The 24,224-nt window shown below is 40.3% G+C and overlaps 4 protein-coding genes across 7 annotated transcripts; 2 read left to right on the forward strand and 2 right to left on the reverse strand.

Moving 5' to 3' along the window:
• Positions 1 to 156: 156 nt before the first annotated feature.
• On the reverse strand, positions 157 to 7,488 carry LOC102718084 (preprotein translocase subunit SCY2, chloroplastic). 4 transcript variants are annotated; one of them, XR_001550229.2, is made up of 14 exons: positions 6,913 to 7,488; positions 6,692 to 6,780; positions 6,411 to 6,490; positions 6,242 to 6,331; positions 6,033 to 6,124; positions 5,610 to 5,693; positions 3,683 to 3,824; positions 3,008 to 3,127; positions 2,808 to 2,937; positions 2,469 to 2,592; positions 2,262 to 2,368; positions 974 to 1,107; positions 827 to 898; positions 157 to 726 (listed from the first exon to the last, which is right to left on the reverse strand). XR_001550229.2 is itself a non-coding variant. In XM_006654302.3 (13 exons), the coding sequence occupies exons 1-12, from the start codon at positions 7,370 to 7,372 to the stop codon at positions 1,018 to 1,020; spliced, it is 1,608 nt and encodes a 535-aa protein (XP_006654365.2). In that variant the 5' UTR covers positions 7,373 to 7,488; the 3' UTR covers positions 157 to 895; positions 974 to 1,017. The 4 variants fall into 4 exon arrangements, 3 of the variants coding, with proteins under 3 accessions (XP_006654365.2, XP_006654364.2, XP_015692769.2); XM_006654302.3 differs by having other exon boundaries at positions 157 to 895; XM_006654301.3 differs by having other exon boundaries at positions 157 to 898.
• Positions 7,489 to 8,289: 801 nt separating this feature from the next.
• On the forward strand, positions 8,290 to 13,248 carry LOC102708061. Its single transcript, XM_006655231.3, has 7 exons — positions 8,290 to 8,636; positions 10,279 to 10,359; positions 10,633 to 10,667; positions 11,773 to 11,852; positions 12,225 to 12,308; positions 12,497 to 12,605; positions 12,856 to 13,248. The coding sequence occupies exons 1-7, from the start codon at positions 8,358 to 8,360 to the stop codon at positions 12,992 to 12,994; spliced, it is 807 nt and encodes a 268-aa protein (XP_006655294.1). The 5' UTR covers positions 8,290 to 8,357; the 3' UTR covers positions 12,995 to 13,248.
• A 1,989-nt stretch (positions 13,249 to 15,237) lies between these two features.
• Positions 15,238 to 19,821, forward strand: LOC102718550 (kinesin-like protein KIN-14J). The gene is given in 14 exon segments (XM_006654303.3): positions 15,238 to 15,416; positions 15,418 to 15,641; positions 15,744 to 15,872; positions 15,962 to 16,047; positions 16,148 to 16,241; positions 16,327 to 16,656; positions 16,877 to 17,156; positions 17,241 to 17,402; positions 17,571 to 17,786; positions 17,896 to 17,933; positions 18,079 to 18,242; positions 18,314 to 18,427; positions 18,516 to 18,557; positions 18,656 to 19,821. Coding segments are annotated over 14 exon segments (2,865 nt in total). The 3' UTR covers positions 19,463 to 19,821.
• Positions 19,822 to 20,105: 284 nt separating this feature from the next.
• On the reverse strand, positions 20,106 to 22,777 carry LOC102718834 (cyclin-P3-1). Its single transcript, XM_006654304.3, has 3 exons — positions 22,609 to 22,777; positions 21,361 to 21,782; positions 20,106 to 20,671 (listed from the first exon to the last, which is right to left on the reverse strand). The coding sequence occupies exons 2-3, from the start codon at positions 21,765 to 21,767 to the stop codon at positions 20,371 to 20,373; spliced, it is 708 nt and encodes a 235-aa protein (XP_006654367.1). The 5' UTR covers positions 21,768 to 21,782; positions 22,609 to 22,777; the 3' UTR covers positions 20,106 to 20,370.
• Positions 22,778 to 24,224: the final 1,447 nt, after the last annotated feature.

Consider the following 24,224-nt stretch of genomic DNA (forward strand, 5'->3'; position numbering starts at 1 on the left):
TTTGACCTTTTAAAACATTAACTTTATGGCTCTGTACTGTATTAGTTAATTTTAGCTATTTATTAAATAGCTATTACAAAATCGAATAATCCAGAAAATCTCAAATTCTCGTGACAAAACTTGCCAATAAGTCTGTTTGTTCAATAAGTCTTTGCCAATAAAATATGTTTTTTTTTATTTTTGTAAATATGAAGTTGCTTTGTTATAAAGTGAACAGAATAGCCTACAATGAAGTTGCTTTTTTTTCTAATCTTTTGTATAAAAAAAGAAGTCAGAAGTGAAGTTCTACTGTTAAGCCATATGTATTTACAAAAGCATAAACCTACAGGGGTATACTGGTAATGAGATGCCCAATAGCTGTTCTTCACTATGCTACATGGTCAAGTCCAGGTAGTCAACCAGCCATCTCTGACAATCGTTCCAACAATCAACCAAAAACCAACAATAATGCAGACTTCAGAGTCGAAACGAAATGCCTTTTCGGAGGTTCTGACCGCACCATGCATCACGCGTTGTGCAGATAAAATCCAACTTCCAGCTAGCAATTTGGAAGTGTGATCTTCAGACAGTTATACGGCTGGTTAACATCGGATCCAAATTACTCCGTTCAGATTGGATCAAGCCGTCAGCCATCCCAAAAGTGCCTAGACGACAATAACACAGTTACTCGTAGGTCACCGTCCTTCATATTTGCTGTATTACGAGTAGCAGAATATCCCCTTGGTTCTTCAGTTCCAGTTTATGCCACATAAGATCGGTGTCAAACCATATTAATCTCATCCCAAAACAAGCACGACAACAGTCTGGGCTATAGAACTCTCCTTACCGCACTTCAATGCAAGTTGAAAATAACCAAGGTCACGGCATCAAGACGGCTGTAAGAAATGGCACTCTTCTTCTAGAACAAAGAAAAGAAGCCAGGCTTAGCTTAAATATTAACAAAAATTAGCAACAAAGTAATAATAATAAGTACCTGGTGGATGATACCATCATATCCAAATATGTGCCTACATAAGCTCAGGCACCATATCTCCTTAGAACTTTGCTTAGTGCTGGCATCACATTGTATGCTTGATAAGACCTTCTCAGCTCAATAATTGAGCCCACCTGAACAATCATTTTCATATAATTTCATTATCCAAGTAGCATTCATCTTAATCAAAGAAAAAAAATACTCCATCCGTAGCACTAGGTGATGTCTAATCGTAGTCCTAGATAGCTATATTATGGAACGGAGGGAGTACTATTTAATGTCCAAAAGTAAATGAAACTAGAGAAGGGCCAGAACACCTAATGCAGCAGTAGAAAATAAGATGTACTAATACAACTTTTTTGTAGTCCATATCCATTTTTATTTTGAACATAAATAATAGTATAAAGAAAATGCAATGGAAATGGAAATCAACATAAACTTTGAACTTTCCACATCATTAACTACCAATAGGCAGGTAAGTACATTAATTATTCAATTGCAAAGAACTAGCGGATTTCCAAATTCACTGCTAATATGTCTACAGCTGGAAATGATCCCTATACTGCATGATCCCTTGCTGCACTAGGCTGGAAGCTTTTCATTCAAGGAAACAAAATCTTCAGGTGTTCTTTTTTCTTTTCAACCAAAAAAAATTGTGTGTATTTTAGTTTCTAAATATGTTACCTAGATTTAAAACTTTGCATAGTGGACTCTGCATTATGGAATAACTTGCAATAATATCTAGACTGCATAAACATACAAACCCTAAAAAATAGGGGCAAAATCACAAGTGCATCTGAAAGTAGGGGCAAGAACACAATTGCCTTTATTTAATTACACAATATTCATCTCTCAAAAACTCAAAATCACCCAGCTTTCCTCTGTACATAAAACAATAGATTCTAATGGGTTTTTTGATGGGTGTGGGCCTGTGGGGGAGTATGAATGGACTGTGGGGAGTGGGGACTGCTAGGAGAGTAGAAGGACTTAGTTTGACCGAGAGGAAGGTCTAAAGCTCTAAATTATCTTATAAAGCATTTGGATTTAACCAATATTTAAGAAGATCAAAAGGCAGAAATATTGAAAAAACAAGATACAGAAGGTCAACATTGGAAGTGTGCATAATCAACTAAAACCCCTAATTACTTGACCAAGTTTAAATACATTTAGAACTTTAGATTAAGGCACATCTAAATAGGCCAGTTCTTGAAAAAATAGCACCATGAAAATATAATTCAACATCAATCTTTTTCATGGTAACAAACAATAACGAAGAAAATGCACTCACAATAATCAACACCGATGTGAAACCTATAGAAAATCCCTCATTTATCTGCCTTAGATACCGGTCAAGTAATAAAGAGGAAGTCGCCAACAAGCTCAGCAGGATACCCCCTGGAATACAAGGAAAAATACTTAAAAAATGAGAAAAAGCATAAAGATGAAATGGAGGAAACTTTTGTCCATGCTACAAGTTTCCATGAAGACCACCCACCCCAGAAACGTGTAGATGTTTGTATTTTTGTAAGATACTCTACTGTTGCTCTTCCAGGCTTTATCTTCGGTACTCTGGCACTCATTTTATTCAGATAGTCAGATATCTCTTTTGGTAAGTTTGCCTGCAGAGAATAATTTGTAGATTAAGCTAAATTTTAATAAGGCGTGTGCAAACAAAGTGAGTTCCCCAGGGAGAAAAACTGAACTCGTTAGATTATAAAAGTCACAAGCAACTACAAGAGCATCACCACAAAATAATAGCAGGAATATTGGTATAATGAGTGTATCCTGACTAATATAATAGTTAGACAGTCATTAAGACGAGAAAATAACTTACAATGTCAAAAATATTGAAGACGAAGACAAGAAATGCATATGTCAAATAATAAACCCAAGGACCACTACCAACTGAAGTCCTTGGATTAAATGTTTCCTTCAAGCTTTCCCAAAATGGCGTACCAAAAATGCTGGAGAAATTCCACATCAGAATGGAAAATACAATCTAAATACACCCAAAAAATAAACATAATGAATTACCTGGCCATAATGCTTGGAAATGCTAATAAGTATGAGGTGGTAAGCAAAGGCTGCATCCCAGTTGGATTTATGTTAAAAGGGATATATGGCTCTACCTCTGTAACTGGGGAGCCATCATTCCTACAAAAAAATGGTTAATTATAAGAGAAGCAAAAGGACTGAAACCAAAAAGCCTTGTAATTAGAACAAATAGTTGATGATGGAGCAGCCTTTGCGCCAATCCACACCCAGCCATATCATTCTGCCATATAGCCATGGCAGGTGCAGCTAAAAATATCAGTGAAGGGTGTGGTTAAATTGTTTAGGAATTAGAACTTAAACAGTGTATAACAAAGTATACTGAGTTTTCAAATGACGTAAAAAGATATTTCAAACAAAAGGTTTGTAGTTAATGTGATAATTTATATTCAGTTTGGGCCTTTGGTCAACATGAAAGGTTCTTGGCACCTCCAATGCAGGGTGCTTGGTGAGGTGATTGACAACATAATTAAGCTAAGCACTATACTTAAGCTAAGTATAGTGCTTAGCTTAATTATGTTGTCAAGCACCTCACCAAGCATCCTGCATTGGAGGTGTGTGTAGCTTGTTTGGATAATGTATATGTGCTCCATGCAGATAACAGCATTCAAAAGTGCATGGTAATAAAAATGAATGTAGAGTAGATTTTATCACTACCTTGCACCAGAAGCCAATTTAAATCCATAGTACTGAAGCTTTATCTTCCTACACCCTTCGGTCACCAGCACTGCTCCCATGGTAACCAAAATAAAAGTTCCAACTATCACCAAGATGTAGGGCCAACAGCTGTACCAATTTCCTGTTTCAAAAGGCATATCAAATACAATAAAAATAACACTAGAACTCTCAGCATATCAGCTGTCTGGGCAGATACAGTATATGACCCGAATAAAATTAGGAGTTACATTTTTGGTCTCTTTCCTCTCAATGTTTATCTGATCCATCTCGGTAAACAAGTTATTGCATTGTACAAATTGGTGAAGTGTTCAGACTTAGTTTTAGTTCATATATACACGTTACTGGCAACAAAACTATCAACATTATATCTTCATAACTGGGCTAGTGCCCAAATGGTCATGCAAACAAGTGTTAAGAGGGTGCACGAATGCTAGGCTTAGCTAGAAAAATGAAGCTCTGGTAGACTAGCTGGTGGCTCTAGTTAAGATAATGCTACTGCAACGAGGTTATAATAGACACAACCATCCAAGATTTTTAAGTGCAAAATAACTAGATTTCACCACCTGTAATTAATTAATAGAATATAAAACAGGATAATTCAGCCTCATTGTTCCGCTGAAATTAAGCATAAGCAAACCCGCTTATTAACGATTAAAAATAATTTGTGGTAAAACTTTTATATGTGTGTTCTTAGTGACCTAAGACTAAGAGCATCTCCAAGAGATGTCTAAAATTGATCCCTAAAACTAAAATTTGGGAATTGAGCAAGAAAATATATCTCCAACAGGTTTCTAAAGACATTCCTAATATTTACACATGCCTAAACTTAACTCACTTGTGTCCTAAATTTGGGGCAAGAATACTTGTTCCTAATACAAGTTATTCATTTTTAGATTTCTATTGAAGGAGGGCATAATTTTTATGCCTAATATATTTTTTTAGATGAACCCAATACAAACTTTTGGAAATCAAAATATTAGCATTCTCTTGGAGATGCTCTAAAGGCTGAAAAATATACTGCAATGAAAACAAATGCTAAAATCAACTCCAAATTTATGTTACTAAAATCCAAATTTTGGCTTATAAGCATAAGTATAAGCGAAAAGATGGGGGCGTTATATGTCTGGTTCTAGATATGCCATTGAAAATTGGCCGATTCCAAATATGCTCTCCTGTATCAAACCTTACCCTTTTCTGCCCTTGTTGATCAAATTCCATTGGTCAACCATGAACAAGCAGCTCAAAGACCATTTTACTCCTCTTCTCTCATTTTTAATTTCTGATTAATGGCTAACATATCTCCAAACTAGCCATTAGATAGCATATGAGGTCGTTCTCTCCATTCAGCTATGGAGAAGTGCAATAAAAAAGAGAGAAAAATAATAGAGAATGGGTAGAATGGTCTTTGCGCAGCCTGGACACGGTTTGATATGATGGAATTTGGCAAACAATCAAATAAACGGGTAAATTATTGTACTTGTACAATAGCAGCACATCCAGGGTTTGCAAATTTTGAGTGGCATATCTAGGTTGGCCAAATTTGCAGTAGCATAATGCTTCTTATTTATTCAGCAACATATGCCAAACTGTAATGAAATTTAACCCATCAAGGGAGTTAAATCCAACAATGAATTTTGGCTGGTAATACAAAGTGTGGTATCAAACAGGCAGATAAAAAATATCAAAAGGATAATATCTTCATAGATGATACTGCTAGGTTTGGAAAAATGCCTTGAAGAAATACTCCACCTCTCACAGAACTTCCACAAAGAGATATAAGAAAATGTAAGGATACTAAATTCAGTATATACACATCATTATCGTTAGAATTTCCTGGTCCCATCCAACTCAAATGAGTAAAACTTAGCAGTTGAAAAGTTGCAAAGTATATGTCATGAAAGATTACCTGAAAATTGAGTTAACATCTTATGGAGTGTGTCTGTATAACCAGTCAATATTCCCATACAGATAATCAAGGAAGAGCCATGTCCTGGATGCAAAGACATAAAAGACACAATAAGCAAAAAAAAATGCAAATAAGTACAAGAAAATATACACTAAATGAATAACCACCACCATTTTATGCTTCTACCTTACAAGATCATTTACATGAAACACAATCACAGAGATAAATTCTAATATAGTAATGAAATCATGCCAGCATGCATGTTTTCATGTCCAACAGCTTAGGTTAGTCTAAAGCTTGGATATGACATTATGACATAATATGCCATAGCGAATAAGAATTTAACACAATACAATCAAAGCATGCAAAGGTGGTGCCAGGATACCAAATCCAGATTCTGATATACATGAGATAGGGTATTACCAAATCCAGATTCCGATATAGTGTCACATATCCATGTCATTGTCATCGCGCCAATAACAAGATAAAGGCTTGTTATCATCACATGCTTAACCCTGAAACATTAAAACAAATAAGTAGAGGCAAACAAATACTGACGAGCATCCTTCCAGTCCAAACAAATTATTATTAGTAAAGGCTTTTTCTCCATATAGAGCTAACATACAACAAACCTGTAACTTGCAGCATATATAGAATACTGCAGTGAATAGCATGACACTGTAAAAGCCGCCACAAGTGCAAAACCCAGCGACAACCACCAACTAGAGCATCAAAATAGCAATGCTGAGAAAAATGTCCCCTTTTCAAATAATCTGGTTCAAGAAATAGAACTGGACTCACATATAGCCTTTGATCTTCTCATGTCCATCTAATCCTTCCTTCCGGATTTTTTCAAGTGATGGAAGAACATGACAAAGAACCTAAAAATCACAGTTTGTTATCATCAAAAAATATTGAGAAAAAACCTTATTAGGACGTTATAAGCAACAGATGCAAAACGCGCTCTTAAGACCATACACGAATACACGAACAAACACTAGAATAAAAGAACTTATTCAGAGACATGCATCTCCATTGGAAAAAAAAAAGGCGGGACCGAACAAAGGATAAATTTATCAAACCTGCATGACAATAGATGCTGAAATCTGATGACTGATCCCGAGCTGAAAAAATGACAGCTTCAATTCAGAAGAAAAATCACCGAGGTCATCTGCACATCCGAAAGAGCACCGCACATTCTTCAAACAGTTCACCAAAGATATCAAAATGATCAAATGACTGAGCACTTCCATACATTGCAGCTAACACGAATGAATATTCCGGAGGATTAAAGTGAATAGACCTGCAGGAAGGGGCGCAAAGCTGAGGTAAGAGTCGGGGATGAGCCGTCGGTCGAACCCAGGGAGCGGGACGAAGTAGCCGACGCGGCTGAACAGGATGAGGACGGCCGTGACGGCCAGCCGCCGGCGAATCTCGCTGCGGAAGAACGCCTCCGCGGCGCTCTCCGCCACCGCCCCCAGCCGCGCCAGGTCCAGGAACCTGTTCCGGTACCCGACCCTACCCCTACCCGTACCCCCCACCGCGCCACCCTCGCCCACAGGCCCTACAGGGGACGCGGCCGACGATGCGGAAGCCCTGGCGGCATGGAGAAGGCGAGGCGAGGGGGCCTGCCGCTTCACCGTGCGGACGATGAGGTGGCAGTGGTGGTGCCCGCGAAGAAGCGGGCACGCTGGGGCGAGGCGAGAGGGCGGGGAGGAGAGCGCGCGGCTGGGCGTGAGTAGGAGGGAGAGGCAGTGGGGCATGGCGCCGGCGGCGGCGGTGGCGGCACTGCCGCCGTTGTCCCGTTGCGCGGCCGGCCGCTTCGATAGGATTGGAATTTTTCTTCTTTTTCCTTTTTTTTTTTGGAAAAAATCCGGCGGTGCCGCCACGTCGGTGGTTTCTCTCCCGCGGAGTCGCCGTCGCCGTCGCCGTTGAGCTGCGGCTGCCACGGGCCGTGGGCCCCTGGCCCGTGTGCCATCGGCACGACACGGCGGCCCAATGGGATTCGTGCCGAATCGTTTGAATTTTTTGGATTTTTAATTTTATTTATTAAATAATTCATGAGATTGATTTTTCATTTCAGAAAATCATAGATCTAATCTTCTGCCACACTCTATGGGGACAGAAAGCATATGTGGCACACCATGCGCGGACGGCAGTGAACGTAATGGTGGCGCTGGGGTGAATTTTTATGTTTGGTCCTTGACAACAACAAGGGGTTTTATATAAAATTTCTCGTACACGCCTGACATATATTTATTAGCTTAGTGGTTATCGCTACTCGATTCCTGGTCTCTTGGATAGAAGAGAGAGACACTCACCACTAAGCCAAGGTATACTTGTGATTAAAAAATTACATACGTTATACATATATGAATCAACCATGATTTTATCGAAAAATTCTCTGACGCGAGCGACAATTTTACATTTTTGTATAAAACCTCTTGCCACCGTCTGTAAGGGTGGCAAGGAGCCAAACACAAAAAATTCACGTAATCACGTTCACTACCGTCCGCCGCGCCATCGGGCTTTCCGGAGAGGGCGATGGGAAGTTAGATATGTGATTTTTTTAAATAAAAAACAATTTTGTAAATTATTTAATAAATAAAATTAAAAATCTGAAAATTCGAATCGTCAATACAGAGTCAGTTTTTCCCCACCACACGAACACACACACCGAGCGGCAAAGCACAACACAGGCAGCCGCCCGAGCACGTGTCGCCGGTCGCGCCTCGCGCGCGCGCGCGCATGGCAGCCCGGGTGCCCTCCGCCTCCGCCTCCTCCTTCCCGCCGCGCAGCCATGGCATGCCCTTGGGCCGGGCGAGGGCGCCGTCGCCATCGCCGTCTCTTATGCCGCGGCGTGGCGCGGTGCGGCGACTCCGGCCCGTCTTGGCGCACAACGGCCACGGCGGCGGCGGAGACCCGAGCAGGATACTCGACCCGCTCGCCACGCCATCCCAGATTCTCGGCCTCGACGCCTCGGCCTCCTACTCCGCCGCGGAGCTCAAGGCCGCCTTCCGCGCCCGGGTAGTGTACCGCTCCCTGCCCTCCGTCTTCCTCGCAGGCTTGCAGCTTATTACGCACCACCATATGCTCATTCCTTAGGGCTTAGGACTGCCTTGGCAGGTTTAGTTTTTGGTGAACCAAATGATGATTCACATCGAATAACTTAGTTCATCTCTCTCGATAGAATACGACAACACTAAATTCGTCTTCTTGAATTACTGTTTGGAGGAAGGGGGTTTAATTTGGAGGTTCCCACCATCAGTTTAGAGTTTATGAATTGCGATATAAATAAAACACAGTATTTCCAACATCTTAAAATTGCGTTCGTGCAAAGTCATGTCCTGGGTAAAAAAGTAAAATTGAGCAGAACTGTGTAAGCATGGTAGTTTTCCTAAACCGGAAGCTACAGGTTCCATGGTGATCTATCGCAACACTAACTCCAGTGTTGACATTTGTTATTTAGATAATGGATTTTTCATTAATCCAGCCTCTATATCCAGGAGGATATACACAGCCTTGGAATCTAAACCTCACCACCGAGGAACATAAAAGAAACACATAAAGAAAAGATAGAAGACTAAGCTTCAACCTTCATCTAAGCCTAACCTCCAAGCTTGACTGTCGTTGCTACTTCATCTTCCAACTCTTCACCAGCATCTTCATGACGCATGGTGCTGTTAGGGAGTTCGCCGGTGCTCCAATCGCACCGCCAAACCACACCGTCACTGAGTCCACATCCCCGTCGTCGTTGCTTCGCTCGCAGCCGTTCCTAGCACATGGATGAGCGGCATGAGCCAACCGGCCATGCGGTGAGTCTGTGACCACCACTATCCACCAACGCCACCTCCACGCTAGTCTATGCGCCTAGCACATCGCCAAGGCAGGCAACCAGGGGGTGTCACCATCCATTGTTGCCACCCCTGGCCCCACTGCAGCACATCCGGACACCGCTGAGCCGCACTGTCGGGCCACCCCCATCAATCGACGCTTCGCGAGGTTCTGACACCACTGGTCATCACTGTTCCCCTGGCGCCACCTCCTCACTCCCCGCCGCTTGTAGAGCGCCACGTAGTGGCCCTACCATGCCACTGCCGACCACCACAATCAACCGTCACGCTGCAACCGTGGAACGGCCAACGCTGAACCTTTTGTCAACCACTGCTACGGCCTTGGCCCTTGACGCCGCTCCTAGAGCATGGCAGAGCTGCTCTACAGTGCATGCACCGCCGCCTACAAGCTCCGGCGATGCCACACTGCTCCCATCCACCGCCAGTATCGTTGCGTGGCCAACCAGCAATGAGCAAGCCCGCCGGCGACATCCAAATCCGCGCTGCAAAAACGAGACTGGATATGTGAGCCACTGTACGTCCTCGCCAGGTCCGTGCCACAATCGTGGCGACTTCACTGGATCTGTACGCTGCCTCCGCCTCTTGCTCGCCCCGACAAGCCAGCCATCGGAAGCACCGTTGCCTAGGTCGCCACACTTCACCGCTACATGGCTAGAGGCCGCACCATAGACGTGGAGCCGGAACTCCTCGCAGCCACATGGCATGCCGGTGGCCTGCTCTGGCAACAACAAGGTGGAGAGAGGAGTCGAGGAGTCCAAGAGCAATTGTATTCACATGCTTGTACCAGTTTTGACATTTGTTAGTTTGTGTTGCAGGTAAAAGAATTTCATCCAGATGTTTGCAAGGACACAAAGAATGCAGATTTAATAATGAGAAGAGTTCTTGAGGCCTATGAGGTAATTGTACTAACTAGATGTGTGTGTGTGTGTGTGTGTGTGTTTTGTGCAATTGCCTGTGAGTTGCTAGCATAAAATCAACAGATAAAGGTAACATCACAGAAAATTTGTAACCAACAGTGTTCATGGTCTTGGTTGTCTCTGAAAATGTTGCCTTTGAAATTTATGTGTGTACAGCTGGATGAGTTCTGTATGTTGTTCTTCCGATAGATATTATCTCCAAATTTCTATTTATAGATCACTATTAGTTACATTGTTATGTTTCATGTGCAGATATTATCTGGTAACCAAGGAATGATGATCAAGAGGTAGAAAATACTTCCATTGCTTGAATGCTAAACATATGATTCAATGTTGATTAAACTAGCCGTTATCTAGATACACTGCTTTTGTATCCCTAACTACATTAACTTTCGGGTTCCCATATAAACTTCAATGTGGATAATAAATTGAGTCTTAAAGCTTATTTTGGTGATCTCATACTTTTCTAACCATAATTAGTGATATACTGGCATTATTTATAATTGAACACTACATATCTAGTGGAATTATGGAACACATGTCATTTGAAGATTGATTGGTCAAAGACGAGCAGGAGAATGCTACACTTGTAGTGGGATTGCCTGAGTAATTTATGAGAGATGAATAGATCGCTCTGTTTCACTATATTGGTATAGTGAAACGGAGGGAGTACTAGACTACAACAGTTTGTCTGATGGTACAACGCTACATATTGGAGGGTTGGTTAAGTATGATTTCTCCCCATTGGCATTGTGTTATGCACATCTATTGCCATATTAAATTTTATTTTGCTCCACCATTAAAGAAAGGTAGTTATTTGTGTAGAAGATTATTATCTAGTTAGAGATGCCACCAGGGGTAAGAGCAAGGTTCATAGTATAGTCAACTACTTGCTCTAACAAAATGCCACATCATCTACAGTCAATCCAATAGTCAAATTATGCAATAACTAGCTATAGATACATGTTAAAATATTAATGTCTGGCCCACCACATTCTCTCACAGAGCTCCTAGGAGCCCATGCTACAGCTGTCCACAGATCTAGAGCCCGCTTCTCTCCTCACTCCTCTCTCCTCTCTCTGACTCACCAGAAATCTAATTTGACAACTCTTATAGCATGCTTATGTCATCGTATTGTACCTGCTCTAAATATGTGCAACTTAGTCTGACACTTTATGGGCTTTGTACCAGATGATCTCTTAGTCCACATCCTAGATTCTAAAGTGACGCCTTGCTGAAACTGGTGTGTTTATACAACCTCTGCAATCGGGTGCAATTTTAAAGGCTTTTCCATGAGACCCAATGGGTGCCTCTAAAAATACAATGAAACTATTGCTTGCATACATTTTCAAGAAAAACCAACTGATACGTTCATATATTACACTATCGCAGGAACAATGTTGACCCATTTGATGAACCTGAGTGTGAAGTTTGTGATATATTTGTGAACGAACTTCTTTGCATTGGCACCGGTACTTTATGCATTCATGCTGTTTCATTTTGCTGGTTTCATGTTATGTTATATCTTTTTATTGACCATGTTTGGTGTCAAGGACGAGATCTGATGCTTGCTAATATTCTTGTGTTACAATTGGCAGAAATTACCTCCGTTCCAAAATATTATCACTTCTGGATGGAGGGGTGTCTATATTTGTAGTCAGAAATGCTTTATATTTTGGAATGGATGGAGTAGGGATTAAAATGCTTTATATTTTTCTAATAACACAGTACTATTATTTTTATATTCAGAACAATTATGTTTTGTTTATTTCAAAATTTTTGACAGAGTTATAACATATTTTGGCAACTAGATCTGAAAAAGACAATCATTGTATTTTTTGCAGGATGCCCATATTCTTGTGTTAAAAGGGCACCTCATACATTTGCATTTGCAGATGACACTGGTACAGCACGTGCAATATCTCAAGGTATGCTGATCATTGCCACTTCACTTAACTGAGTGAGAGCTGTCCTAGTATATAGCTAGTTTCCTGGCAAGTTATGATCAGCAGATCCATAAGCTCTCTTGTATATAAACTCCTTTTTTTTTTCCATGCTAGGGACAAGGATATTGCTTATCTTGCTTTCTTTGAAATTAATCTAACCTTTATTTCAGGTCATGATAATGATTACAATGTCCAACTTGCTGTCGGGCAATGCCCAAGAAAGTGTATATGCTATGTCACGCCTTGCCAACGCATTATTTTGGAGGAAATTCTTGCTAGGTAAATATTATGATCTGAACTGAGGTGTCTATATCGATTGTCATGGGAAAGTTGTGAAGCATTTACCATTTATACTCGTTGTAGTCGTTGCCTAGTTTCACTTTTAGTTTGTCTATTATCATCTGTCATTTACAATGATAGGACAAAAAGAGGTTTGAGTAATGTATAATCGAAAATAGGTCATACTAAAGCTTTAGCCATTTAAACAAGGCCCTTTTGCCGCTTATGCTAATCTTTCTCACACCTCCAGTGTGTTGATGACTCCATACGACCTCTCTGAAGCAGCAGTTCTGGATTCTCTCTTATCGAAAGCAATGTTCGAGAATAACAGGTACAAGAAGCCCAAAAAGGAAACGAAATCATCTTCAGATTATGTCGACTGGATATGATCCACTTCCACTCTAAAAGCACCGTTAAATGGTTCAAGATGTATTGTTTATACTGTAAATAAATACTCTGTATTATTGTAGGGAAACTGTAAGTGCTAGTAGATGTTTTGTGTAGAATGTATGTTCTAAAGTGTGTAGAATGGAACCACTATAAAGCACTCAAAATTTGTGTAGTTTGCTGATCGGCATCGCAAAAACATGCCACAATTGAAGTACACTCTAAGAAGTTGGTAATTTTTTGGAGGACATCACAACCAATATTGTCGTTATAGTAAATGTCAAGGGTGGCGCACAAGACCTGAAGCATGATGCATGTGGAATGCAAAGATTCAGACCATGTTTAACATGTTTTCACTTAGTATTATACTAATCTAGACTATTGAGTCAAATCATTATAAGCATGATTATTATAAGTTGAAATTTATAATGAATTATAATATGGTAATTATTTTAAAATACTTACGAACAAGGGGGTCTTTAGTCTAGTAATATGCAAAAAGCATCCTTAAAAGAGCTTATTATATTGCAATAATATAGGCTCTAGATTATAATAAGCTATCAAAATAATCTAAGAGTTTGGTTCAGATTATTTCTATAGTCTAGATTACAGTAATTATAAGCTAAAACAAACATAGCCTTACATTGGTTCCAACCATCGATATAAGTTAATACACTAGTCTTGTTTGATAGATATATTCCATTGTGTATTGGTGTTGAATATTCTCATGCCCTTAAGAGGCCTCCTTCCTCCAAATACGACCTCAGTTTTCTTATGTTTACGTGATATTATTTGATTAGAATTCTATATCTTGCCTTAGGATACAAGGCAACGTATTGCCTGAGTTTTAGTCTATCTTATGGTTCATGTATCCGATCTACTGTCATAGCCATTTATGACTTCTATGCATGGCCGCGTTCGCCCCTAGGGCTAAATTATCTAAACCCCCTCATTTTTCGCGTGCAATCTTTCCAAATACTAAACAATGTATTTTTTTTGCAAAAAAATGTCTATAGGAAAGTTGTTTTAAAAAATTATATTAATATATTTTATTTTTTAATAATTAATTAATCATGTACTAATCTATTATTATATTTTTCACGACAGATAACTAAGCCACCCCCACCAACCGCCGAACGCAGCCATTGTGGTACTTGGTATCATACTCTCCACAAATATTATATTATTTTCAGCTCAATTCGCGAGAAATTTTCTTCTAAAAAGATGAGAACATAGAGTTAGAGCAAAAATAGAGATGAACATTATTACAATGTATTTAGGGTGATGGAACATAGGGAGTTGTGTAATGTGTAGTTTGAAAATTACATAATTTTACTTAATAGTATGTAGTTGGAAAATCTAAATTTTTCTCACAATGTAGTTGGGATATTGGAGGGGATCAAGGGAGAGTTGCCTACTCCGAACCCAAATGTACCATACCAAAGTGAGCAACAAGTACTGGTCCAAGGGGAAAACTCGTTATTTCAACATGATTTCTCTCTTAAGTTGGGTGAAAATAATAAATAATAGCTACTGTGTCCTCTAGCAAACTGTTGAGTGTCCTTCAGCCAGCCATGGCAAATTTATATGTGTGTCTTTTAGCAAAAAAAATATTATTTTCATAATACCTCCGTAATTAAATATGACTTTGACTTTTGGCCATAAAATTTGCTCATTCGTAAAAATCATTTATTTTGGTGTGACTTATTTTATCCCTAAAAATTCAAGCACAATGCATATTTTTGAATGTTTATACATATTTTATATAGGACAAACAATCAAACGTTAAGTCTAAAAGTCAAAATGTTATGCATAAACATGGAAGAAATGGAAGAATTACGTGTTAGTGACATCCTTCAACCGGTTATATTTTCAATCCATATTCCAGACTACTACTATTACATATTATATCTATATCTTAAAAAAGATTATATCGAAAAATGTGTCCATTCTATTTGTTTTTTTAAAAGAATATATAAACCACATTGCATTTGATGTTGATGACGTTCGAATTTAATCTTCTTTTTTTAGAGCTCCCTCCCGTCGTAACACTACATATTCGATATTTAAGATGTGATTTGATTAAACTTTATTACAAAATAGCCATTCATTTTATATTTGGAATAAGTTTGTGATGCTTATACTTTTGTTTTTTTAACTAAGCACTTATAAGAAAGAAAATATTGATTGTCACAGTTTAATACTTTGATTAATATATTCTTCATCTTCATGGTCAAAAATACTTATGACCGATGGCTCGCGTCGCAGATCCAGGCCGTCGATCTCATCAGGCCACTGGCTAGTACGACGTGGCAGCCCATCCGGCCGTCCCTTCCGAACGGCAAACGTGGCAAGTCAAAATGAGAAAAGAAAAAGAAAAAGAAAAACCAAGCTTGCGTGTAGCGCTGCACCCCCAAACGGTCGTCTCCGCGAATTCAAAAATCGAATCCGCTCCTCCCCTCCCCTTCTCCCCCAAACTCATCTCGTCGTCTCCTCCTCCGCTCCCCAGCCAAATACCCCGAAATTCCCCCACCTCGAGGCGGCGCCGTGAGGCCCCTCCGCTCCCGTGCTCCAGATCTCGGCCCATGGACGCGGATCCGGCCGCATCCTCGACGCCGCCGCCCTCCCCGGCGCCGGCTGCTCCTCTAGGTACGCGTGCTTCGTGGTGGTTGAGTGGGCGAGGCGACGGCTGGGGGGGCTTCTCGTGGATTCGTGCGTCATGGAGGGGGATTCTTTTTTTTTTTTGGGCAGGTGAGGAAGAAGGGGCTGAGCGCGTGGAGGTGGAGCGTGCGGATCCCGCGAGCCCAGGTTGCGTCGGCGGAGGCGCCGGCCCCAACCACGCGCCGCCGCCGTCGCCCGCTTCTGCGGCGCCGCCGAAAGGTTTGATTCGTGGTAACTGTGGCGTACAGGCGAGCAGTAGGGGCTATTTTGCTTTGGGTCTGTCTCACTCACGGTGGCAAAATTGTCAGGAGAGGAGCCGGTGGCGGGCAGCGAGGAGGAGGGGATCGCAGTGGTTGCAGGAGGTGAAGGGGATGCTCTTCGTAGCTTCTTGGAGGTAGGAAAATTCTACTTTTCTTAGCTCTCACTCAAAGATCGGTTATACTTTCTGTAATCTGTGCTTCATTTCTACTCTTTAACGGCTCTAATTCTTGCAGGAATTTGGAGATCAAATGGATGATTCCCTTATCCCGTCTCCCCGGCTAGAACAGATAGACACCCCTGACCGTCTCGCTGCTCTCCGTTTTCTTGGTACACATCTACACAATGGAGCATACTCTATACCTTGCTCATGGAAGCTTTTCTGCATGGGCATGATTGGTATGCGTGTTTGTAGGGGGGAGGTACAACGGCCTGGTGGAGAGGTATAAGCAGCAGGTGGCTAAGTGCGCCGAGGAGTGCGTGCCTCGATACGATGGCTTGAAGAAGAAGTACACGGATGAGTGTGCAGAGCGGCGGCGGTTGTACAATGAACTCATCGAGCTGAGGGGTAACATCAGGGTGTTCTGTCGCTGCCGCCCTCTGACTCATGATGAGATCTCCAATGGGTGTTCTTCGATAGTTGAGATCGATCCATCCCATGAGACGGAGCTACAGTATGCTCCATCTGATAAAGAAAGGAAGGTTTTTAAATTTGACCATGTTTTTGGGCCATCTGATGACCAAGGTATGGAAAGTCGCATTTTTTACAGTCTATTACATACTCTGTGTGAAGATTGATACACTAACATGGTGTCAAATTAGTTATATTGCAATTATAGCTTGATTAAACAGAAGTCATTTTCTTTGTTTTTCACGGTACATTTTGAGACATGATTATATGTTGAAGGATATGAATAATCATGTTCTGTTTCCTTAATATTCTATGATCAATGTTTTATCTTCAGAGACTGTATTTGCTGAGAGCTTGCCGGTAGTGAGGTCTGTCATGGATGGTTTCAATGTATGCATCTTTGCATATGGACAAACTGGAACAGGGAAGACCTACACCATGGAAGGGGTTCCGGAGGATAGGGGTGTTAACTATAGAGCATTGGAAGAACTTTTTAGATTGTCAGAAGAAAGAAGTTCATCTGTTGCATACAATTTTGCTGTGAGCATTATGGAAGTCTATAATGAAAAAATCAGGGATCTTCTTGATGAAAGCTCTGAGCAAACAGGAAAAAAGTATATTTCCCTTCACCCATTTTATTTGATAATATTCATTTAATCCCGATTTGATAGTATTCACCTAACATCTTGTATGCAAAGGTTGGAGATAAAACAAAGTGCTGAAGGCACACAAGAGGTGGTTGGTTTGATTGAAGCTCCAATACATACTATAGATGGTGTTTGGGAAAAACTGAAAGTTGGAGCTAAAAATAGATCAGTTGGAGCAACCAATGCTAATGAACTAAGCAGCCGCTCTCATAGGTGAGTTTTTCTTTTGTGGTGGTTCATTATTTTTACAATATTCGTTTAAACTAATTTAGCTTATATATTAAGATATGCGCATGTTTTTCAGTATTAGCAATAGATCATTCTCAATTCAATACGTGCTTCTAAAACATTATGGTATTGGTGGTTCTATTCTGTATGCAGTTTGGTTAGAGTTACCGTTAGGAGTGAGCAGTTAGTGACAGGGCAAAGGTGTAGGAGTCACATCTGGTTGGTAGACCTAGCAGGTAGTGAGCGTGTGGCCAAAACGGAAGTTGAAGGGGAGAGGCTAAAGGAGTCACAGTTCATCAACAAGTCGCTCTCTTCTTTGGGTGATGTTATTTCTGCTCTTGCCTCAAAAAATGCACACATTCCTTACCGGTTAGTAATATTTAGTCTAATAGAATTCAACATATATCTTGTCTAGATACTTTATGAGAGCTTCATCTCAGTCTCATCACTGTTTTTTATTCTTTTTGCTATCAAACAGGAACTCCAAGTTGACTCATCTGCTCCAAAGCTCGCTAGGTAAGTTCAATTTTTTTGTACTAATTAGTAATTATGGGAGAAGTGCGTTGACTTGTATGTGGATGATTGTTTTTGCGTACTGGAATGTCCAATCAAATCAAATTAACAAATAGATATATTACTCGTGATGGTTGACTTGTTGCAGGCGGCGATTGCAAGACACTTATGTTTGTGCAGATAAGTCCAAGCTCTGCAGATTATGGAGAGACTCTCTGCTCACTTAATTTTGCTAGTAGAGTTAGGGCTATAGACCATGGCCCTGCTCGTAAACAAGCAGATCCAGCTGAAACTTTTAAGCTCAAGCAGCTGGTAATTTGATTCTTCAAGAACTAAAGAATTATGATGTGACAAACTGATACTAACTGTAAATTTTATTACAGACAGAGAAACTTCGTCATGAGGAGAAGGAAAATGCAAAGTTAAGTGAAAGCTTGCAATTCATGCAGATCAAGTATACTTCTCGAGAGAATGTCTTTAAGACACTTCAAGATAAGGTATCTTGTCTAGATTCATTGCAATTCTCTTGGATACCCTTGCATATTTTATGGAACTAAATTCTAGTGTAACGAACATTGTGAACAGATCAGGGAAGCTGAACAGACGGCAAAAACTTATCAGCAGCGGGTAAGTAGGAATAACCACTCACGCTTAATTCATCAGAGATTAGATCCTTGTGCATGCTTTTTTGTATTCAATCTGTGTGACATTTTTCTTTTCTACAGGTTAGAGATCTAGAGAATGAATTAACCAATCAGAAGAAGGCAGCTAGGGATACAGCTAGATCCACAAGGCCACCACTTGCACCTGTGAGGCAGCGACCACCTCTTGGCAGAATTGGTAATCACATGCCACCTTCGGCTCCTCCTCTTAGACTGAGGCTCAGTAAAGCACCCACCATTCAAAACAAAGAGAACATTCCTATGATGAACAAAGCATCATCCTCTGGGGCTGATACTAGCAAGGCTGTTGGCAAGGCACGCCGTGTGTCTCTGACTCCTGTGATTCGACATATTCCTCTGCAGCCCAAGAGGCGATCCTCATTTGCGGTACTACCATCCCAGAGAGAGCAGCTGTCTATACTTCCTGAGAAGAGAACAATGTCCCGATTGTCCCATCTCCCAATGCCAAGGAGATCAATCGCAACATTTAGTTCGATTCCAGGAACACCTGTGGCAGCTCCAGCACATGCACCGGTTGATGCAACCCCAGATACAAATGGAAGATTCAGGAGCCTCGAGTTCAGCAGCAGCAAGTTCAGAAGCCCCACGAGGCTGGGCATGTGGCAGCCAAGGAATAACGCCTCGTCACCACAGCAGAAGCTGCGGCTAGCATCAGCTTCTGGAAATGCAAGCAAGCTATGCTTTAGTGTCCAGAAAAGAGTAATCCTAGGTTCACCTGCTCCTGTGAAAAGCGGCCTGCTCTCCGGTGCAGGCATCTTCAATCCCGCTCTGCGTGAGAAAATGATGGCGGCGAAAGTAGGGAACGCACAGCGCGTGTTCAACGCCAACAGGAGGAAGTCTGTCCTCTAGGTATTTTCTCCAGACCAGAAGTGATGACCGGCAATTGTTTGGATGTTCAAACATTGATGCAGAGTTGGAATGTAGTCAGTTGATTTTCATTTCGGTGAAAGCCATCCATCTGTTCTCATGGCTGTGTTGATAAAATGTCTGTGATAAGGGCTGTAGTGATGTACCCATTCATCAGCTTTATTAAAAAGGATTGATGTTCTTATGTTGTATAGATTCTTTACAGCTGCAGACTTTTGCAGTAATCCAGTTGGTACACCCCTTGTTCTGTGGAACATGCTATCATCTCCGTGTTATTCTTATTAGAATTATTATGCTTGATAAGGGCTATTCCCCGTCAAAGGTCATTATAGATTTTGGATTTTTGTGGGCATGTTTATCAAGTTCGTAAATGATGTGTTTCGTGCCAAAAAAAACATACGAAGGTTTCTTGCCAAATTTTGAATTTTCAACTTTAAATTTAGAGTTTATTTTGAGGTTTTTCCACTAAAGTTTATTTTCCAACCTTAGTTTTTAAATGGCTAAGAATACATATATGAAATTTTTATTCATAGATTATTTTTCGTTTGTAAACATGTCATTTGGCTTTTTTTATGAAACACTTAAACAATCACCCCCTGTCACCATGTAGATGTGTGTTGCAAGGTATTACTTGTATTCAACACGATCAATAAATCATGATCTTACAGTATCGGTTTTCACTAAATTGAATAATGTTCAGACCACTTGTCTTTCAATTAACTGGTGAATATTCAAACAACGTGGTTCAAAAGAATTACAGTAATACAAGCAAAAGAAAAGGTCCTATCACCAAAAAAGCTCCAGATCAATTTGACATAATCTGAAGCACAACTGTAAACTCCAAAAGAATTTCCTAGTGGTCCTAACCCTTGGTGAAGATGCAGGATTGGTCAAATACATCCTTGGAGAGCCTGACTGTTGTATCTTCCCCGCATTAGCTCACTCTTGCAACACTCGTCAATGCTACTGTTACGACTCAAATCTTTAGCCCCATCGACACCATGAACTTGAATAGGTCTCTCTAGTGCAAAAACCCTTGTTTCCTTTTCCAACTGCAAGCAGTAGCTTCCGAATGTATCTAAATCCACTTTCAGTCTAAAATCCAGATTAAATAGCAAATCCAGCTCAAGTCGATTCATCTCAACTGTGCTAATTCCCCCAACTCTAGCATAGAATGCATTGTTGAAAAACCTACAAGAAATGTATTCAGAAAGTTATTGGGAAGCTATGTAATGCGACTCTGTGCTGACAAACACCTATAGAGCATATCTTAGCATCACCACCAGGGAATGTAAGGCAGTGACGGAACTTTGGGGGGTGGGGGGCAAGGGCCATGGCCCATCCCAATAAAAAATGTTTTTATTTGTTTGTTGATTCGTCTTGTTTATTTACTTTACTGGTTTCAAATGTAGCTACAGAGCAAGCATTTTCTGCAATGGAACTTGTTAAGACTAGGCTACGAAACAAAAAAGAAGATTGATTTTCAAGAGATTGTTTGGTATGGAAGATTGACTTTTAAGAGGTTGTTTGGTACTCTATTGAGAGAGAGAAAGATTGCAATGAAGGTGATGACAGATTCGATTATCGATGATTTCAATACGGCGAAGAATCATGCGGTGCAATTTAAATGTACATGTAAGATATATTAACCATTTTAAAAAACTATTCACTTTTATGCATTGCCACCGCATGAAAAATTAGGATAACTTGTCAAATATTTGTCTGTCCGGCTGCCCCTCCCCAAATGATTTTGTGTCTGTAAGGTGTATAAAATTTCTCCGATATCCACGACTAATCAAAGGCTTAGACCATGATAGAACATACTGCAAAACAGATTCACACATAATGTAACTGAATGGTAGGGGGGGGGGGGGGCTTACGCATCATCTGTAAATTTGGCAGCAACCACCACAGATGTAATTAGCAAGCGATGAACACTAAGGGATGTCATGTACACATGTGGCTGCTGCAGGTATCTCTCCATGTAGATAAGGGCCAACACAAAGCAAGATGGGCTGCACTCTGAGTACTTGAAAATGCGCTCTGCATAAAGCTTAATACTAAGATCTGGAGCCCTCTGACCATGAAAAATAGTGCTTGAATTCTTTATTTCATTTGAATCTAGTAAATCTTCATTCTTCTGAACCACTCTATCAAGATAAGTCGCTAGAAGCAACAGAACCTTGGGGTATTCAGCATCTTTTTTCTTTGACTGGGGTACTGTCAAACCCAATGACAGGTAGATCTCTGTATGCTCGTTGCTGCCATCAGATGTGAATTTCCCCATATCCAGACATTAGTACTGTAAAAGATAATGAAGTTGTTACCCAACAAATTTCAGTGCAACAGAAAGTTGATGCAAGTAATGCAAATAAATTGCTCTGTTTTATACATTAAAACAGATAAATGAAGGATATGAGATTCCGATAATTCCGTTAGGTCACATATGGAATTGCACAAAAGAATTCGTACGATGAACAGACAACAAAAGATTCTGTGAGGTCTCCAAGTGTTTCCATAAATTAGGCAATTAGCAAATAGCTCTCCACAGCATGCAATATACTCGTAATGCAATTTCCAAGTCGAGATATTCGCTTAATAATGTGGCCAACTAGCCAAAAAAATAATAATAACAGCATGAAGCTGCTTCACAGTAATTCAAGATATGTGGATAGTTGGGTGTTATACCAATTTTGTCACATTATTAGTTATTTTCGCCTCTCATGTTCCTATCCTGAGAAATACTTTCCAAATTGGTATATTTTGTCTCATTTATAAACCTAAATCATACAAAGAAAATCAAATGGGTAAAGGGATGGCAGGGAATAATAACTGCATGATGCGGCTAGGCCCAAATCTATTCCAAGAACTGAGCCCACCCTCAAATCACCCCGACAAGTAAGCTTCTGCCTCTTGCACGCACCTAAATCGGTCCGAATCGACTAGAGGAAGGAGAAAAGCATCGGACTGGAAGCGATACCAGAATCAGAAATCGCGTCTAAACCCAAATGCCGCAGATTTTGAGCTAGCTAGGACAGCATCCCCTGCAAACTCAGATCTAACCCAGGTCGGAAATGAAGAGAGAGAGAGAGAGAGAGAGAGAGTTGGACGGATGCATGGATTCTTACAACTCGCTCGAGCTTCAGCTTGTGGACTTGGGGAGAAGCCGGGATATGCGCAGGTTTGTGCTCAGGCACAGCCTCACGCTCCTCAGCTCGTCTTCCCTTTGGACGAGCAAGCAAAGCTGCAAAGCAGCTCTTCCCTCCTTAGGATGCCGAGACGGTGAGACCTGGCCGAGCAAGATGCAGAATGTACGAAGGAGGGAGAAAGGTTGCGTTTTTTAAGTCCAATGATTGTTTTCTAATTTTTTTTAACATTCTTAAACGGTATATATTTTTTTAAGTTTATATAGTTAAGTTTATTATCTCATATTTTTAAAGTAGATTTTTAAATTTATAGAAATTAATTTATTATTTATATCACTAAATAGCTATCTAAATTATATAATATTATCTTTTATCAATAATAGCGGGATGGTTTTTTTATTCTAATATCCAACCTATGGCCATGTCATCATCTGCTGACAGTGATACTTAGGCACTATGTTTTTTTTATATCATCGATTATGGATTTTCGTTGGTACAATTTTTCAAGTATACGGTATCATTTATTTTAAAGAATTCTTTATAAAACTTCTTCATTTGCTCTTCCTCTAGCAAGTTTTAATTTGACAAAATTTGCTAAAGGGCATAAAAAACACGTAATTAGTCGGTGGACACCGTAAGATCACGAATTTGCTACAGGGCACCACAAAAGTATGGTAATTAACTATAAAGCACTTTGGCCAATTTTTTATTATTTTCAGAGTAAAAATTCTAAAAATGACGAGATTTCCCTCGTCGGCTAACCCGTTATGTCGACTGGGTCCAATCAAACCAGACACAGTTGGTCTCGGCGCCGCACCACACCTGAACCCTAGCCTACAGGGCAAGTGAGCAGGCGGCGACAGTGGCAACCCAACAGCGATAAGGGCGCATAACGGGTTGGCCACCAAGGGTAGTCTCGTCATTTTTAGAATTTTTGACTCTAAAAATAATAAAAAATTGGCCGGAGTGTCCTATAGCTAATTACCACACTTTTGTGGTGCTCTGCAGCAAATTCGTAATCTTACGGTGTCCACCAGCTAATTACACATTTTTTCGATGCCCTATAGCAAATTTTGTCTTTTAATTTTACAGTAGTAATTAATTCGACCGTTTATATGCTATCACAACTTTAGATAATTTATAAAATCCAAATATCTCAGGAGAAAAGAACGTTATCTTAAGGTAACTAACCCTGTCAAGTATTCCATATTAAAAAATTGCAAATAAATTTTAGAAAAGAAGCAAATCAAATTTGTACATAAAAACACCCCATATTTTCACTTCCACTGATGCTTATAAGCCAAAATTTGAATTTTGAGTCTTAAATTTAGAGTAGACTTTGGGTTTTACTTATAGTAGTCTGTGTTTTCAGTCCTGTCTTTTATATCGCTAAGAATTTTTATCCATAAATTATTTATTTTTGCAAATATGCCATTTGATATTTTCCCTTAGCCAAACAATAACCCAAAAAATGCTTTCTCGTGTCATAAATATTTGGTACCAACGCAATCCTCCATTGCAAATAAGTCTAAAAAGTATAGCGCATTCTTCCTACTTAGGATGACTGTGGAAAAAGTCAAACGGTTAGGCAAATACAA

Source organism: Oryza brachyantha, chromosome 5, assembly GCF_000231095.2.
Source record: "Oryza brachyantha chromosome 5, ObraRS2, whole genome shotgun sequence".
Lineage (NCBI taxonomy): Eukaryota > Viridiplantae > Streptophyta > Magnoliopsida > Poales > Poaceae > Oryza > Oryza brachyantha.